This window comes from Arvicanthis niloticus, chromosome 16 (genome assembly GCF_011762505.2).
Source record: "Arvicanthis niloticus isolate mArvNil1 chromosome 16, mArvNil1.pat.X, whole genome shotgun sequence".
In the NCBI taxonomy this organism is placed as follows: domain Eukaryota; kingdom Metazoa; phylum Chordata; class Mammalia; order Rodentia; family Muridae; genus Arvicanthis; species Arvicanthis niloticus.
This window is the reverse complement of record NC_047673.1, coordinates 57,342,434-57,359,526: the sequence shown is the minus strand read 5'-3', so window position 1 is coordinate 57,359,526 and position 17,093 is coordinate 57,342,434. Positions and strand designations below refer to the sequence as shown.

General features: G+C 41.6%; 1 protein-coding gene across 4 annotated transcripts in view; it reads right to left on the bottom strand.

Moving 5' to 3' along the window:
• The window catches only part of Sh2d4a (SH2 domain containing 4A), a 68,360-nt gene that overhangs the window by 24,194 nt on the left and 27,073 nt on the right, over nt 1-17,093 (bottom strand). For 3 of the 4 annotated variants that reach the window (XM_034520404.2, XM_034520405.2, XM_076914246.1), the window contains exons 5-6: nt 2,018-2,132; nt 80-281 (exon numbers count right to left, since the gene is read on the bottom strand). In XM_034520404.2, the coding sequence (XP_034376295.1) occupies nt 80-281; nt 2,018-2,132 (317 nt within the window). The remainder of the gene's footprint in view (nt 1-79; nt 282-2,017; nt 2,133-17,093) is intronic. The other variant, XM_076914247.1, reaches the window with a different exon arrangement.

The window sequence follows — 17,093 nt, the reverse complement described above, 5'->3', positions numbered from 1 at the left end:
CATCCCATGCCCCAAGACACACGGTTTTAGTCAACCCATCCCAGAGCTTATGATAAAAGCCGTCTATGCGGCTTCTTACCCTAAAGACTTTGGAGGGCTTCCTAGCGGCTGCAGGAACTGGGGCTTCGGGGGAAGAGGAGGTCTTCTGGGCTTCTGTGGACCAGTCAGTGGGCTCTGCAGCGCATCCCCACTCTTTCCCCTTTGAGATAGCCTCTTGTAGTCTTCCCGTGCTTGTCTAGCTAAGGAGCGTCTCTTCTCATCAGCTGCCTTAGATTTTCGCACTACAAAGATAACAATGACTGAGTTAGTCCATCAAGCTTGTCAAAGGTCACATTCAGAGCCCACAGAGACCGTAGACTCAGCCCTGTACCATAGTGCTCTGGGGAGGCTCCAGGCAGAGTTAGTTTTGTACTCATATTAATTATCATTCCCAGTACCGGCTATCATATTTTAAGGCCCCTCCTGCACTCGTTCCAGAATTCCTATCTGCATTTAGGAACTAGGAACTTTCTGAGAGGGAGAAGAAAGAAAGACAAAGGAGAAGGAGGTGGTAGGATAGAAAATGTTTAGCGAGATTAAGTTACTGCACTTGGCAAAACTAAGCTCTGAGACCTAGTCAGAGAGATAGGGAATACCAGAGGCCAGTATTACATCCCTGATAGCATCATGGTCAGGACACAGTGCTTCCCAAGTCAATAGCAAAGACTAAAAAGGACTTCTCAGTAGCAAGTAAGCTAGGGAAAGACCTCCGAGGCTGGTTGAAAGTCACATCCAGAGGCTACCATAGGCTTATCTGAATGTGGATTGGCCAAAGAGACGGGAAGTAAAGGGATTTTACCCATAAACATTTTGTGGAGAATTTCAGGACACCTTAGTAAACATACACACACTTCCCAATCTGCCTTTTAACATTAATTTTGTTCTAAAATAGATGGGGTTATGTTTTAGCCATACAGGGTTAAAGATTACAGGATGCAACAACCCATTTTCATGGAAGGTTTTGTTTTAGTTTTTACAATTCAAACATTATGGGCTAAATCGTGTCATGCTTGACTTTGAAAACATATTCAAAATATTTCATCGTACTGGAGTTTCAGTGCTTAGCACTAGAAAGCCACAACGTGGATCTTGCAAATATTTTTGTTTCATCAAAATTTTTGGCATTTGTTATAAAGGATTTGAGACTAATACAGGACTTTGAGCATCTAGAAAATCTTACTACTTGGGTTTTGCCTCTCTACAAGTCTCAGGGTACTGTCAGCTAGTCCAGTGAGTCTTCTCTGTTGATGGCAGGTGAAGACTCTAATCTAGTCTCATACATGGATTGGCCTCTGTCCAGCCCTATCAGTACAAGGTCAAAAAAGGGTCAGTGTTGGGTCAGAGGCAGAGATGCATGAAAATGATGCAGATATATCCCACCTGTCAATTCTGTGTGCTTTGTGTTACAAAGTTATGTATGTGGTGGGCATTTCATAGGGTACTCTACAAGGAGAACTGAGATATATCAGTTTTTAAAAAAACTGTTTAAAGATGTATGCACTATTGAGAACTTGGAGGAAAAAACAAAACAGAATAACAAGAAGTAAAATTAAAATAAACAATTTAAAATCAAATTTCTCCAAAAAAAAAATCAAGGTTCACATGTTAATATTTTCCTGCTCTCTCTTCCTTCATAATTTAGAATTCTAAAATAGTGATTTTTATACTATTTATCATGTTTCTTCTCCAAGAAAGAGACACCTTTTAAAACCACTAAACATTCTTCAAAAGATATTTTTCATAGCTATATGTAATTCCACCATTCAGAAACACTAATTTAATGGTGCAAAGATGAATGGAAAGGCTTCCTGCTATTCAAGCATCTGAGTAATTAGCATTTACTGACAACATTTGAGTGACAACCCAGTGGAAAGATACTTCTTGAGAGTGCACTTTGGGTGCCCCCTGGATGAATGTTTTCGTACTAGAAGGTCCAGCTGAGCCCCTGCATGGTGCTGCTGAGATGGCAGGTACTCACAAGATGCTTGCCATTCTGAGTCTTCTTTCCAGCTCTTGTATATCTGCTTGGTTTTCTCATCCTCTGTCTGTTTCATGTCCTCATTTTCTTTTTTCTTTGTGAGTTCTTTGGTCTGCTTGAAAATAAAAACAGAGATGGGAAATGGAGAAAGAAAGTGACGGGTTCTCCAAGAGGATAGGTGGCATCCTGACTTCTATTTAACTGTCTCCTGCCATTAGGAAGGTACTTGTTGTCAGCAATGCCTGAAGCAAGAACTTCAGCTACCTCAGTGTGGGGCTCCAGACTCTGTTCCTGATCCTCTCACCGGCTGTTTTCCCAAAGTACAGCTAGAGAGAACATTACATAGGGTAATAGTGAACACCCGTGTTTTCAAAAATGCCAAGCACAACATCTAGCAAGATGACCTTACTAACATCCCTTCCCCAGACATGGCAGTCATATATACCAAGTATCCTTCTCTGGAGTAAACATGCCAAGTCATGGGACCAGCATAAACACTATCTGCTGTAGCTGACAGGCTCCCAAGAGCAGTCTCAGCTGAGGACTACATGTTTTCCAACTTTCTATACAAACAGGGAATTTGATATATGATTTGAGGTGGCTCAAAAGGGCATGAGGCTCTTTTGTTTTCTTCTTAAAACACACACACACAACTTTCACTTTTGAAAAGGGGAAATACACTGCAGAGTGAATACAAGTTCAGCACAAACAATTTTGCAAGACCGTGTCTTAGAACTAAAAGAGGGTCATGGATTCAGTGCAGGAACATAGAACAGCTTTGTGAAACATTATTACCAGGTTGCCTAGCATGAGCAAAGCTTCAAGCTCAATCAAGGTCCTATGCCACAGCAGCAGGAGAAGTAGGGAGCAGAGGAGAGAAAAGGGAGGGGAGGGGAAGGGAAGGGAAGGGGAAAGGAAGAAAAGGAGGAGGAGGATAAGGAGGAAGAAAGGAAGAAGAGGAAGAGGGAGAGGAAGAGGAAGAAGACAACCATAGAGACCAAAAGCATGACAATGATGACTTTCCAGCTACAAAGATGGGCTCAGTGTGTTAAGTGCTTGCCTGTAACCCCAGAGCTGGCACAGAGGAAACAGGTGGACCCTAGGGGCTTGCTGGTGAGCCTGTTTAACTGAAAACAATATATTCCAGGTTAAGTGAGAGACCAAGTCTCAGAAAGTGCACAAAGCCCCAGAGGAAGACATCTATGCCAACCTCTGGCCTCTGTCTGCTCATATACTGGCAAGTGCATCCTTTCCCAGGTAGAGATAGCATATCTCCCCCCAACACCCTACACACAAATGTACATAAAGACTTCCTTGCCACGAAAGTATTTTACAATATATAACATAAGTCTTGATGGGAACCTTAGTTTGAATTACTGTAGAGAACCATAAACCAGAAGTAAGGTAGTAACTCCCGTAACTGTGCTAAACTCAATTTGCACACATCTTATATTTTTTACTTTTTTTAAAACATAGTTTCTTGCCTAAAGCCAAGCACCTATCATTTGCCGCACAGTGTTTTTTAAAATTCAAAGAAAGCTTTTGGTGGTTGAGAAGACTGCTAAGATTTGTTATCCTTTACTGAAGGCATTGCGAGCTTCCAGCACATAAATGTACTGCTCTCGAGTTTCCAACTTGAACAGAAGGAAAATGAAAATGAAAAACAAAACAAAACAAAAACAAAAAAATAAACAAAAACCAACTACCATAAACACCACACACTTAAGAAAGGAACTCTGCTCATTTGGTACATCCTTTCCTGAGCAGATGTGAACAAATTAGTTATGAGGGAAACATTCTCCCCAAGTCTAGACTGAGGAAACAGGGAGGCCACTGGGGTGCTTACAGGAGCACTTGGCAACTGAAAGGCAGATTCCCCAACAACCCACCCCAGCACAGTAACCACTCACAAGTTCTATCCTTGGAGTCATTAACCCAACTGCAGGTAGAGCCACTGAAAAGCCCCAAACCTGTTATTTACTACGTATCTAACTTTGGACTGGGCTGGGTACTGACAACTTCTCCATCTTGTGAGCTTCCCTTTTCCTGAATGAAATATCTTAGCTGAAGAACCAGCTATGCAGCACACATGCATTTGTATTTATTTAATCTCTCTCCTTCTTGGTCCTTGTCTCTGTCTCTCTTTGTGTGTGCTCATGTGTAGGCATTCCTCTGTGTTGGAGAGACAGGGCATGTAGAGGCTAGTTTTCAATACCAAGTGTCTTCCTCAATCATTTTTCCCACCTACTTTTAGAGACAAGTTCTTTCACTGAGCCTGGAGATCTTTGAATGGCTAGGTCCTACTGGCCAGCAAGCCTGCCTCTGCCTGCCTAGTTCTAAGAGTATAGGCACACACCACTGCACTCCATTTTTATCTGGGGATCAGAATTCAGGTCCTGCTGCTTACACAGCAACCGGTTTATCAACCGAGCTATTCCCCCAAGGCCCTGTTCTCTTTTTAAATAACATCAAAACATAGTTACAACATCACATCAGGACTCTGATCCACTCTGCCACTCAGGATGAATAAGAAAGACAATGTCTTTTACTTTAATTTGTGTGTATGCATGTGTGCAGATGTGTGCAGGTGCCCTTGTTGGACAGAAGAGGGTGTTGAATTCCCTGGAGTCTGGGGAAGCTGTGAGCTGCATGATGTCGGTGGTTGGTGGGAATAAAACTCAGGTTCTCTTCAAGAGCATAGCGTTCTCTTCCTGGCTGAGCCATCACTCCAGCCAACTCTCCTAGCACCCCCTGCTCAGGTTGTTGTTGTTGTTTACTAAGAAGTTTAAAACCATAATCCACCAAAGGACAAAACATTAAGAAAATAACACAGAGAGTACCTGGCTGATAGGTGATAATCAGATGTTAGAGAGTGCTGCTATATTTAGTAAACCCAATCCTTTCTTCTCTACAGTGTAATTATATGGGCACAGTGGGAATGGAGATAACATGAGTGAACCTCACAAGTAAATAGCAGATGAGATCAGGCCCTGACCTTCCTGTTTCTCCAAAGCTAGAAAAGTAAAGACTTCTTTCTAAGCTGATGTCTACGAGAGGAGGGCCTGTCTCATCACCTTCGTTCTCTGGGATCTGGGGGTGACCTTCTCATTCAAGCTTGCCAATTACCTGTCTTCCTGCTTTGGCCACATCAAAGATGCCTTTAACTTTTGTGTCTTTGTGCCTGGAGTTCCCTCTGCCTGGACCACATTTCCCTCTCATCCACCCACATTGTCTCTGCAGGCTCTGCTCCAGCATCACCTCTCCAGAATGGCTTTCTCCAGTCACCACCCACCTCCCAGCCTCCACACTTTGCTTTATTTTCCCCAGAGTTCTTATGCTCACCAGACTTCATGGATAAATTTATCTCCCCCACCCATATCCAAAACATAAGCTTCCTGAGGGAAGACATTTTATCAATTTTATCAAATATGTCTTAAGGTTTCACAGGCATTCCTGGTACATAGCAGGCATTCAGCAAATATTTCTTAAACAAATATATGGCCAAACTTTCTTGACTTTCATCATTTAAGCTGATACAGTTTGATTGGAGACAGTGGTACCGAAAAATTTCCTACAATTTCCTGCATGTAGTCATCTCTCAATCTCTTGGAGCCACCTGACAATATTAAAAATCTGCAGATATTTAAAGTCGTTTATATAAGAAAGCACAGTGTTTGCAGTTCCTCTTTACATAAAATTATCTAATTCATAATGCAAGGCAACTACTTTCTAAATATTTATTGTACATTGCCAGTACAAATGCAGTGTTTTTGAATATTTGTGATGCATGGTTGGTTGGTTGAATCAATAGACATAGGGTGGAGTCTGCCTTCCATTGTTAATCCACACAGTGTTGGGAGCCGACTTTTAGTAGAAAGCAGCTATCAGCTTTGCAGCCATCTCAAGCCCTATACCCTGATGTGAGACTTGTTTTTCAACAGCCTACAACAGCTGAAGCACACTCTGATATCCCACATATTCTGTTTTGCTGTTTACTGCCCCCCAGCTGCAAGGCTCAAGTGGTATCCATGCCTGCAAGGCATGCAGTTCACGTGCTATCCACGAGCTATCCACACCATACATGCCTGTAAGGCACACATGGTATCCAAGCCTACAAGGCGCCCAGTGCACATGCTATCCACGCTATACACACCTGTAAGGGTTACTTCATATCCACACCTGTAAGGCACGTGGTATCCACGCGCCTACAAGGCACGTGGCAAAAGCCTATAAATACCCCAGATTTCCCTTCAAAAAAGAGAATACAGGAAGACAATGAGAGAGACAATAAAGGAGAGAGAGACACAATAAATGAGAAATGAGACTTGATCAGAACCTCTGTCTTGTCTCCATTCTTTGAGTCTCTTCCCCTTTATCCTCTCTCTCTCTCTGTCTCTCTCTGTCTCTCTCTGTCTCTCTCTCTCTCTCTCTCTCTCTCTCTCTCTCTCTCTCTCTCTCTCTCTCGACCCTGACCAGCAGACCGGAGCGGCAGCTTGGGCCGGGAAACAGTGGCCGCCAAGCGTGGAGTGGAGAGGGCCGTAACAACACAGGAGGACTAACGTTCCAAAAGTAATGTTGTTACTTTTAAAGGCTTCATGCATTCATTAATTCATTCATTTATCCATTCATTCACTCACTCACTCATTAATTCGTTCATCATTCATTCATGTGTGTATGTTTGTGTGTGTTCATGAGAGTGTATGTACGTGTGAGTGTTCAGGTACATGTGCCTGTACACACAGAGAGAAGCCAGAAGAGGATATCTGGTGTGATCCTCTATCACTCTTCATGTATTCCTTTGAGAAAGATTTTCCCTGAACCAGACTCTAGTTCTCATGATTGCACAGCAAGCAAGCGTTCTTAATTGTTGAGCCATCCTTCAAGCCCTGAATTCTGCATGATTTCCTCATCAAGAAATCATTTAATTCAGAACTATAAGCTGTCTCCATTAGTGAGTGTCACTGAAGAAGAGCCAGAGAGTATAACACATGAACCACAGGACCTTCTAGGCAGCTTCTTCAAAAGCCCACTCTTGGGCCCTGATCCATTAGAAAACTTCTCATCTTGGGCTTGTGTTTGACCATGAGTTTTCAGACTTATTGTGGGTCAAATCCTACCACAATCTATCCCTAACTTATTGTGAATAGCCTGTGATCTGATAACAATCTAACAGAGTGCCAGACGTTGGGCTTCTGCAGGAACAAGGTCTTGTCTGGGTGGATGGAAAAGCAAGCCCAGGCCCAAAGAAGCACTTGGCTCAATGGACGCTGGCAGCAGAAGCTGCTGCTCATTCTCTGCAGTGAGGCTGACAGAGACATCAAGCACACAAGCCACACTTGAGCAGGATTCACGGCTGGTGCCAAGCTTGATAGATAATTTGTCACACTCTGAAATCAGTCTTCCCTAGATGTTCGCAGCCGCTGGGGATGTCGCCTTTGTCTTGGCTCTTCTGTGAAAAGTTCACAGATACATCTTGGCATCTGTTCATTGCATCACATCCAAGATGTTCCCAACTCAAGATAAATGGGGAAAGATGAATGCTGTGTTTGCAGCTTTCAAGACAGATTTCACATTGCGTTGCCTAATTTCATATCTGCATGAGCCTAATTAAGTAATTTGTAAAACATTAGTGGAAATGGCTATTCATCTATCCCCCTGAAGATAGGATGGAAACATTTTTTACCTGGAGGAATACATATGTGTGTGTAGATTGATAGAATCTACCAGCTTTAGTTGAATATAACTTGAGAAACTATGTTGTTATTAAATTAAATTAAATACATTTCTATAGCATTTAGAATTGTAAAGTGATTTCAGAAGTTGATCTATCAATGTTTCCCACAGATCTGAGGCCTCCAAGTCTCCCTTCTTACTGGCACCAAGTTCCTGAGCCAAGCTGCCTGGCAGCACACCAGCACACGAAAGCCCTGTGTTTCTATTCAGTAGGGCATAGAGATGATTGAATGACCAAAATCCAGGAGCTGATGGTTTGGTGTGTCTTGTTCTCATGATGCCCTAGGGGAACTTGGATATCAACAGGACTCCTTAATTTAAGGAGTGACCCTGTGGAGGTCAGCACTACCAAGGGTGTACGATCATCCTAGAATGCTAAAAGGGAAAGGTCACCCTGATTGTGTGTGTATTACATCTTGGGTCCAGTTTTTTCAAAGGTTTCACTGCCTTTGATAAAACTGATGAAATGGACCATTATATATGAAGAGCATATTTCAAGCTTTCTATTGAGATTTTGTTTTACCTGTGGTACATAATTCAATTTATACTTACTTTACCAGTAGTTGCTAGTTACCTGAAGGTCATACTGTCAGGTGTTGTATTAGAGATATAGCATTAGAACCCATTTTTCAGATGAAGAAACTGAGTCTCAGAGCTGTGTGGGAACACACATTGGCTTATGTTAATGGATGTGCTTCCTACACTGCTGACATCATAGTTATAGACAAACCAGACACAGGCCCAAAGGATCACTTATGGTTATGACTTAGAAACCTAGTGAATCCTACAGGCTTTCCACTTCCCATTAGTAGGGAAGCCTTGCTATATAAGTTTGCAGTCTGCCATGACCAAGTAGCTCCTCTGAACTTGGCACAGAAGGGAAGACTCCGTTTACAAGCAGGGCTTCCCTTTCTTTCACCTTGTTTGGGGATCCTGACTCTCCACACTCTTTTCCTGGGGAAGGTTGAGTAGTCCTTGGCAGACCTACATACTGGCCCCACCCCCATACACCTAAGAACCTGCCCAGCAGGTACCTGGGATTCCTGGAATGTCTCCATATAAATGACATGATGCATTCATGGAACTTTAAACTCTAGCCAGTGATTTTCGTTTACCCTAAAAACTCCTGCCCACTCTTTAAGCTCCATACATCCCTGGTTCACCCTGAATAAAGGTATGTGTACAAGCTAAGACCATCTAAGAGAGCTGTTTCACTGAAGACCTTAGGAGAAGGCCTTCATCTAAAAGAGCTGTAACACTAAGATCCTCGGAGAAGGCCTTCTCTCTCCTACCCTACCCACCTCTGGCACTCACTCCCAGCCAGCCTGGGATCCTGCAGAACCCCACCCTTTCCCAGACTCTTGCTTCATCCTTCCAGCCCAGTGTGCAGCAGCATGTCTGAACACCCAGAGATGGAGGAAGCAGAGGATGCAGAACCACAGCTGGACCCCAAAACACATACCATACCCACTTACCGTCTTCTTTCTCATTTTAGTATTATTAAAGAATACTCAGCCGCTCAGCATCAAAAATAGAGTTCAGAGATCAGTTCCCTAACCACAAACAACTTAGAACTGCTTCTGCAACTGTCTCAGATGACTTTGAAAAATCTTTGAAATATTTTCTGTCCTCAAGAGATGTGGGTTTTAGGACAGGGTCAAGCTTCCTTTCCTTGTTGATCTAGGATCCATGGAGCATTACATTTGCAAACAGGCTCAGTTTCTTGTGTATTGAAAGCTAGGAGGAAAATAATCACCTCACCTTGATCCTTCTTCAAGGGTTATAGATGAAGTTCCTGTGGCCCTTAAGTTGATGGATACATCCATGAAGCAAGAAACTTTTGGATTCACACTTTGTCAGAAACACCATAATTCCTACCACCTGTTGAACTCAAACCCTTAAGTGTTTCCTGAATTAACATTAAGCTACCAAGCATCCAATAGTGACCCAGTCATGCAGAAGTGTTGTGTGTTTCATCAAATGCCACCACCCCCTCATTTTATCTCTTGCTCAGTGATATTACCTGTGTGGGTGTAACCTTTTAAACTCTTGCATGGATCCCCTAGGGTCCCCCAGAACCATTTCCCTCACACACAGTACAATGTTGCTTTCTTAGCACTCTTAAAACTTAACTTGAACTATTTCTCCTTCTTCTTGCTTCATTAGTGTTTTTAATCTGCTCACTGGTTGTGAATTTATCAGATAGGATAGGGTTGTTAATACTCTTGAAATAGCCAGGAGCTAAGCACACACAGTGTGCCAGACAGTGTCAACAGTGAAACAAGTATGTCGGGGACTAAAGAGACTCCTGCGGTCATGAATAGCCCCCAACAATGTGCTCAGAGTGTCACCGTTTCTTTGTCTTTGAAATTCTAGGTTCACTCAGTTTTCAAAACCAAGCAGCACACATTGGGTTTCAAGTAGAAATTATATATTGAAACTATGCGGTAAATTCTAAAGTTCTTCATTACATACCAGGGACGATCTTTATAAAAACTCTGTTCCTCAAGGTGATCCAAGGCCTGATATTACCTCAAAGGGTTAAAGATGAAGGACTTATGACTGGCTTAGAGCAGGTTCATTCCAACACAGTGTCCTATATTTGACCAGTTTAGGAAATGCACCATATATAATGTGGTGGACTGAAAAACCACACATCTAAGAAATTTCAGTATTAAAACCCAGGCAGCTTCACAGACTCAAATGTGAGCTTCCTCCTATGTCTATACTAAAGGAAAGACAATCTCAGAAATATACCTGCCATTTAAGCACTCAAAAGAATAAGCTTCTTGGAGATTTTACCGACCCTCTCTGAAGGTGACCAGTGTGTTCATTTACTTCTATACAAAAGAAACAGAGGGAAAGCGCCCTCTGCCAGTGTGACGTTGGCTTATAAAGCACTTTCCCATACATCATTTGACCATTGTATCAAGTGTATTATCCCTTTACCAAAGAGGTAAAGTAACCTGTAAATAGATATGAGGGCAGAGACTCAGGCCCCTCTCCAGTCTGTATCCCAAACTTGTTCTGTTCATTCCACCGGAGGGAATGAAAGCGTCTTCTCCCACATACATCAGCCTCCACAGCTATCGCCTACCCGTTACCCCGAAGAAACATCAGCAGCCATTGAAAAATTTACAGCCAGAGTTAACAGCAGTCATGTCTGCTTTCCTGTAGCTCTGTTAAGAAAAATACCTCCACTAGTATCTACACAAATCTTCCCCCAAATAACAAGGGAAATGGAGAGAATAAGAACAGAAGCTGCTGTGGAGCACGCTGCAGACCAAGTCAGAATGAAGATCTCAATTAGATCTGGGAGTGTAGCTCATCCAGTTGGACAAATGATAGTGTATTTTAAATGCTATTAGACCTGGGAGTTTAGTGATTTCATCTACATAAGCCACAGGGTTATAGATTGCTGCTGCTGATGCCGTGGTTATTATAAAGCTGAAAACTGCAGTCCCCTGAGAATAGGTGCCATGTGAGAAGGATTATTTTCATTATATTCACTTGTGAAATTGATTTGCAAAACCATTCATTCAATATTCACTTTATTTAAAAATAGGGATATACGGTCAGACAAATGTCAGGGATCCTGCATTTCAGCTAAATCAGAAGAGTCCAATAAACCAAATGGTTTTCACATTGAATTTTGGGGACAAAGATAAAAGTAATGGGTTCATATAAAACCGAGAACTTATTTTTAAAGCAAACAACTGTACTTTTAACCATCTGATTCAACTATGCTTCTTAAATCTAATACTGTATAATAGAAAGATATTTAGAATAAAAACCTCTGGGAGGGAACCACCATGCCTGCTTGGTCCAGCATCACCTGAGTCTTCTACAGAAAATTGAACAGTGATCCACACTTAATAGGACCTCATAAATATTGGGGGAATAAAAAAATTCAAAAGAAATTCAAAAATGCTTGTTCAATCATTAAAAGATATGCAATCTAGTTTTGTTATTAATCAAGATAGAGTGACGTTAAATGCTGGGAAAATCAGTAGTCTCTCTCCTTGCACCAACTGGGTCAGTGAGGACATTAGACTGCCCTCTTCTCCATCACTTTAATAGAAGAAACTTTTCCAAAGATACTTTTAATATTTAGCTTTTTAGCATACTGGGATGTAGCCTTTTGTTTATGAAATATCGGGAAAGAAAGGTTTCTTCCAACTAACAAGGTGAAGCAGGATGATAAATTTTATTGCTGAAAATAGCTATGTGTTCTTTAAAAAGAGATCTTACCAAAGCGTCCTTCAAATAACAGAAGCCAAGGAATAGTTTGTCCACTTCTCTAATTCATTTTTTCCAGCAAAATCTTTGCACATAACTACTGGATGCTCCAAATGAAAAGGCTATAACACAGTGATTCTCAGCATTCCTGATGCTGAGACCCATTGATACAGTTCCTTACATTGTAATTCCCAAGCGTAACATTATTTTTGTTGCTATTTTATAATTGTAATTTTGCAATTGTTATGAATTTTAATGTAAGTATCTGTGTTTGTTTCTTGATAATCTTTTGTGAATAGGTCATTTGAGCACCCAAAGGGGTCATGACCCACAGGTTGAGAACCACTGCTGTAACATTTGATTTAAGGGCACATCTTTAAATAAAAGATCACATTTAGTGTACTCTGCACATTAATTAGAACATTGAATGGTTATGGTGGGAGAGCCACAGTCACTGCTCTTATGCCTGCCTGCCTTCCTTCCTTCCTTCCTTCCTTCCTTCCTTCCTTCCTTCCTTCTTTCCTTCCTTCCTTTCTTCCTACAGATCCACACAGCAATGTAAAATGACAGAAGAAGCAATATACTAGGACCAACTGTCAAGACCTTCAGAGATGAAGGTCTTAAGGGCTGCTCTGGCATTTATGTCTATGAAACGGTTTTAAAAGAAGGCCAGAAAGACAAAGCTATAAGTATAAAATAATATATATATATTTATATATATAAAGAGAAAGACAAAACATGTTCAGTATAATATATATCAACTATTTTATCCAATATGATATAAATCAAGCACTTATATCAAATATGATATACATTAAGTATTTATATCAAGTATGGTAAATATCAAGTTCGAGTATAAAATAATGAGCTGCGGCTAAGAGGATTGTCAGTCTTTAAAACATAACTGACATAAGAAGACATGATGCAATGGCGTACAGGAAACTACAAATAACCAAAGAACGTGGCTATTCATGTCATGCATGATACATTGTCGAACACGTCTCTATATATCGTCATATTTGATTCACATCCAGTGACACACAGATAATGTAACCCACATCTTAGAGATCAGGAAACCCAACCCCAGATAATTAAAGGACTGACTCAAAGTCCTCGACTTGACCTTTGGTCTGCTGACTTAAAATTCCTCCCCACCCCTCACTCAGGGTGAATCAGTGTGACGGCCACTTGAAAATAAATTGTCACTAGGAACAGTGCAAAGCAAAGCTGCGTAGAGCGGTGTAGATCAAATCACATGATCCTCAATACTGCGCTTTTCTGTTGTGATGGAGGCATAGTTTCATTGTTTCTATTCATTAATATTTTATTTCGGATGCTTTTGTTTATTTTCTGTATCTTTAAAAAGAATAGCTTATATGACTCACATAATGTTTGTAAATGTGTCTTCTAAAAAATCGTATTCTATAAACTGTCCTGAATTCTATTAGCTACATAGAAAGGACTTGGGTAACTGTATGAGGCCCCGATTATGACTGCTCTTGGCCCTTGCGTTAGAAAGATAAGCACACGTGTTGATTCTCTGTCTTTACCCGACACACCCAGTATTTTCTCTTTCACAAAACCAATATGTAAATGCATCCTCCATGTATCCTGGAAGGCATTATACATCAAAAGAAACCGCTACTTGTTTGGCATGGGATTATGGTTCAACTCTATTCATTGTCAGCTCTGTTCTCCAAATTTGAGCTTGAACTTCAGAGATGGATTTACTTGTGCTGCTTACACTGAGCTCTTCACTGGTAACTGCATCTTCAACTCCCTGGCCTCCCAGAACACTCCTGGTTTGACTTCTGAGAAGGCCAACTGCAGTGGGAAGCTGGTCAACACCAAGTTTCCAGGGACTCAGATTTGGATGTCTACGTTAGGGTGGGTGCAAGCTTCTCAACCCTGCCACTCACATAGCATCAGTGCATACTTCTGTTTGCTCACCACCTTTTCCATGCTTCTCAAAAGTCCCAAAGGTATAGAAACGTAAAACTTTGGTCTCCGTTAGGGTTTCCATTGCTGTAATGAAACCCCATGACCACAAAGTAAGTTGAAGATGAAAAGGTTTATTGGGCTTACACATTCACATTGCTCTCCTGGCTTGCTCAACCTGCTTTCTTATAGAACCCAGGGCCACCAACCCAGCATGGTATCACCCACAATGAGCTGGGCTATCCCCCACCCGTCACTACTTGAGAAAATGACTGACAGCTGGATCATGAATGTATTTCTTCAACTAAAGCTCCCTTCTCTATGACAACTTGTGTCAGCTCTTATGACACAGATCAATCTTGTGTCCAGTCGACACGACACCAGCCAGTACCGTCAGCTGCAGCATTTTGAGGCATCTATGTAAAAGAAACAGTTCAGCACATACTTTTTCTGATTCTTCAAAGAAAAAGTCTATTTTGGACTTTCACTTCGTGTGTGTGTGTATGTGTGTGTGTGTGTGTGTGTGTGTGTGTGTGTCTGTGTGTCTGTGTGTCTGTGTGTGTCTGTGTGCGTTCATGTGTGTAAGCTGGTTCCCTTGCACTGTGTACATATGCATGTAGAAAGCCAGAGAACAACCTTACTGTTTTTCCTCAGTTCTATATTGTTTTTTTTGTTTGTTTGTTTTGTTTTTGTTTTTTTTTTAAGACAGGGTCTCTTACTGGCCCAAAAGTCAGCAAGTAGACTAGAAGGGGTAGCCTGCCCAGTTTCAGGGATTCATACATTTCTTCCATCCAGAGTTAGGATTGCAAATGAACAGATTTTAATAATAACAAATAGGTTTTAGAGATCAAATTCAGGTTCCCACACTAGCAAAACATGCTAGCACTAACCAGGTAAGCTATCTCTCCAGCCTTAGTTTTTTACTTCTCAAACACTCCTCTATAAAAGCAAGCAGTTAAAAGCCAGTTTCAATAATTGCTCCATTCAGAGTAGACAGCAGGCTTAACTGGTTTGGGAGGGAAGTAAAAGCTGGATGGGAGGTTTTCATTATGCCACTACAGGCGGTTTCTTAACCACTGTGTACAGATGGGTTGTGATCATTTGTGTGTATGCAAAGCATATAGTGTGTCTTGTGGAGGACACATGTGGTTGAGAGTCAAGAGCTCTCAAGTTCAGCTCCTTTTGGTTAAAGAATGTAAGACCATGAAGACTCTTGTTGGCTTTGTAATCTGCTGTCTGAGAAGGTTCTTTTTTTTTAATTTGTTATACTTCTTTAAACTCAGATAATGTCGAGTGGAGAGAGAGAGAGAAAGAGAAAGAGAGAAAGAGAGAGAGAACAGAGACAGACAGACTGAGACACACACACACACACAGAGAGAGAGAGAGAGAGAGAGAGAGAGAGAGAGAGAGATCTCATTGAATATATTTAATTGCTTGCATGAGTGTGGGTAAAAGGTAACAACTACAGCAGAAGCAACCAATAACTATACCAAGGAGGAAAATGACGCCCATTCTCCTAACCATTGACTGTCAATAGTTGGTCCCTCAGGGAGGGGTGAGGTCTCATGATCCCTTACCTTTTCCATGAAGGAAAGTTGAGGGGATAAACTTATGTAAATCTTAGATGGATAACACAGCTTTTAAATCTCCTGTTTTGCTCTGCAGCCATGGAGGGATAATGCTCTAAAGATAAAAATCTAAAACTGAGCAAATAGAGTCTTATTCAGGGTTCCTTTTAGGGACAAGGATAGTCAGTCTCCTGATATTATTGAGTTCTCAAACTATGCATGGCATTTAAGCAGAGAAACACAAAGGTCTTATGTTAAAAATTAGCATAGTTTATCATTCTCTTGTTCTGTCCCTCCCAAATTCTCTTGCAGGAAAGGGGAAAAAAAAAAACATTGAAACTATTCAGACAGATGTCCACATTGAGTGTCTCCAAAGAGTTCTATGTAGCTTCAGGGTCCAACTAGCTCCCAACCAACTCGCTGAAATTAGGGGTTTTCGCAATGCCTCATATACTTTGCCTGGAAACGGCATCTGGTTCCCAACCTGTCTCTCAGAACCCATCTGGGTGACCTCAAAGTCTTGCTACTGACTATCACCTGCAGTGCAGTGACAGACACCCACAAACACTGATGGTTCACTGTGATCTGCTAAGACCCACCCCAGCCTAAAACAAGGAAAAGCCAGGTATTTTGTGACAGCAGCAGCTTTGCAGAATAAAAGTCATGTACTCAGCTCTAACAGCCTGTTGTGAGCGACTGTCCTCTAAACCAAGTAACTGCCCTCTTGGGACATTCTGTTGTGCCTGCTGGCAAAATATCATTCTTTCTAGATATGGTGACTGTTTACAGCCTCTCATAGAGGAGTGTGAAGGGTCACAAGGCCCTCCCTGAAATACCCATCAGCTTTCTACTACCGGTTGTATTTCACTCTGCCTTAATTGTATGTGGCCTAAGGAAGACTAGGTGAGGTTGGAGGTGTGCTCCATCTATGCAGCTATGAGGAAGCCCTTATCCTTGCCGGATAAAGAATATTCAGGTGTGACCTGTTAGGGAACAGGACATATACCCTGGTAAGTAACCTTCCACCTATGCTCGTAAGGAAGCTCCATAGATTCACTGGCTCCCCAGAATCAATTTGGGTGGAAGGGGTAAATACTGTTTACATCTAATGTTAGGAGCACAGCCTCCTCCTCAGCATGAACAAACCAGGGAGACGCTCTTGCTTCCAACTTACCTCTAACAAAGCGACAAGGACCAAGGCTGTGCTCCTGAGAGGGTCTCACACCCAGTGGACTTCAGTGAAGAATCCCTACTTTTCCATCAGCTTTTGTAGGGCAAACTTCATAGTCACCAAAGTTCTTAGCACCCGTCATAAGGAAATGGTGTCACTCCGTTTACTCTCTCTGATATGGAGAGAAGGGGATCCTGTAGCAGCTATTGCCCCAAGCCTTAGAGTTGCCTATAAGCACTAAAGTGTCTGTTTCTTCTGCTGTGTTAGCAACATGTCTTACAGGTATCTAATATTTTCTTAGACACTCAGTTGGCGACTTTTCTTGATAAAAACAAAATTTTAAATCAAAATAGATGCATTATTTAAAGAAATTTTTTGTGAACATCGTATTGTTTATATAGAAAGATGTCCTAAGACTAAAACTCAT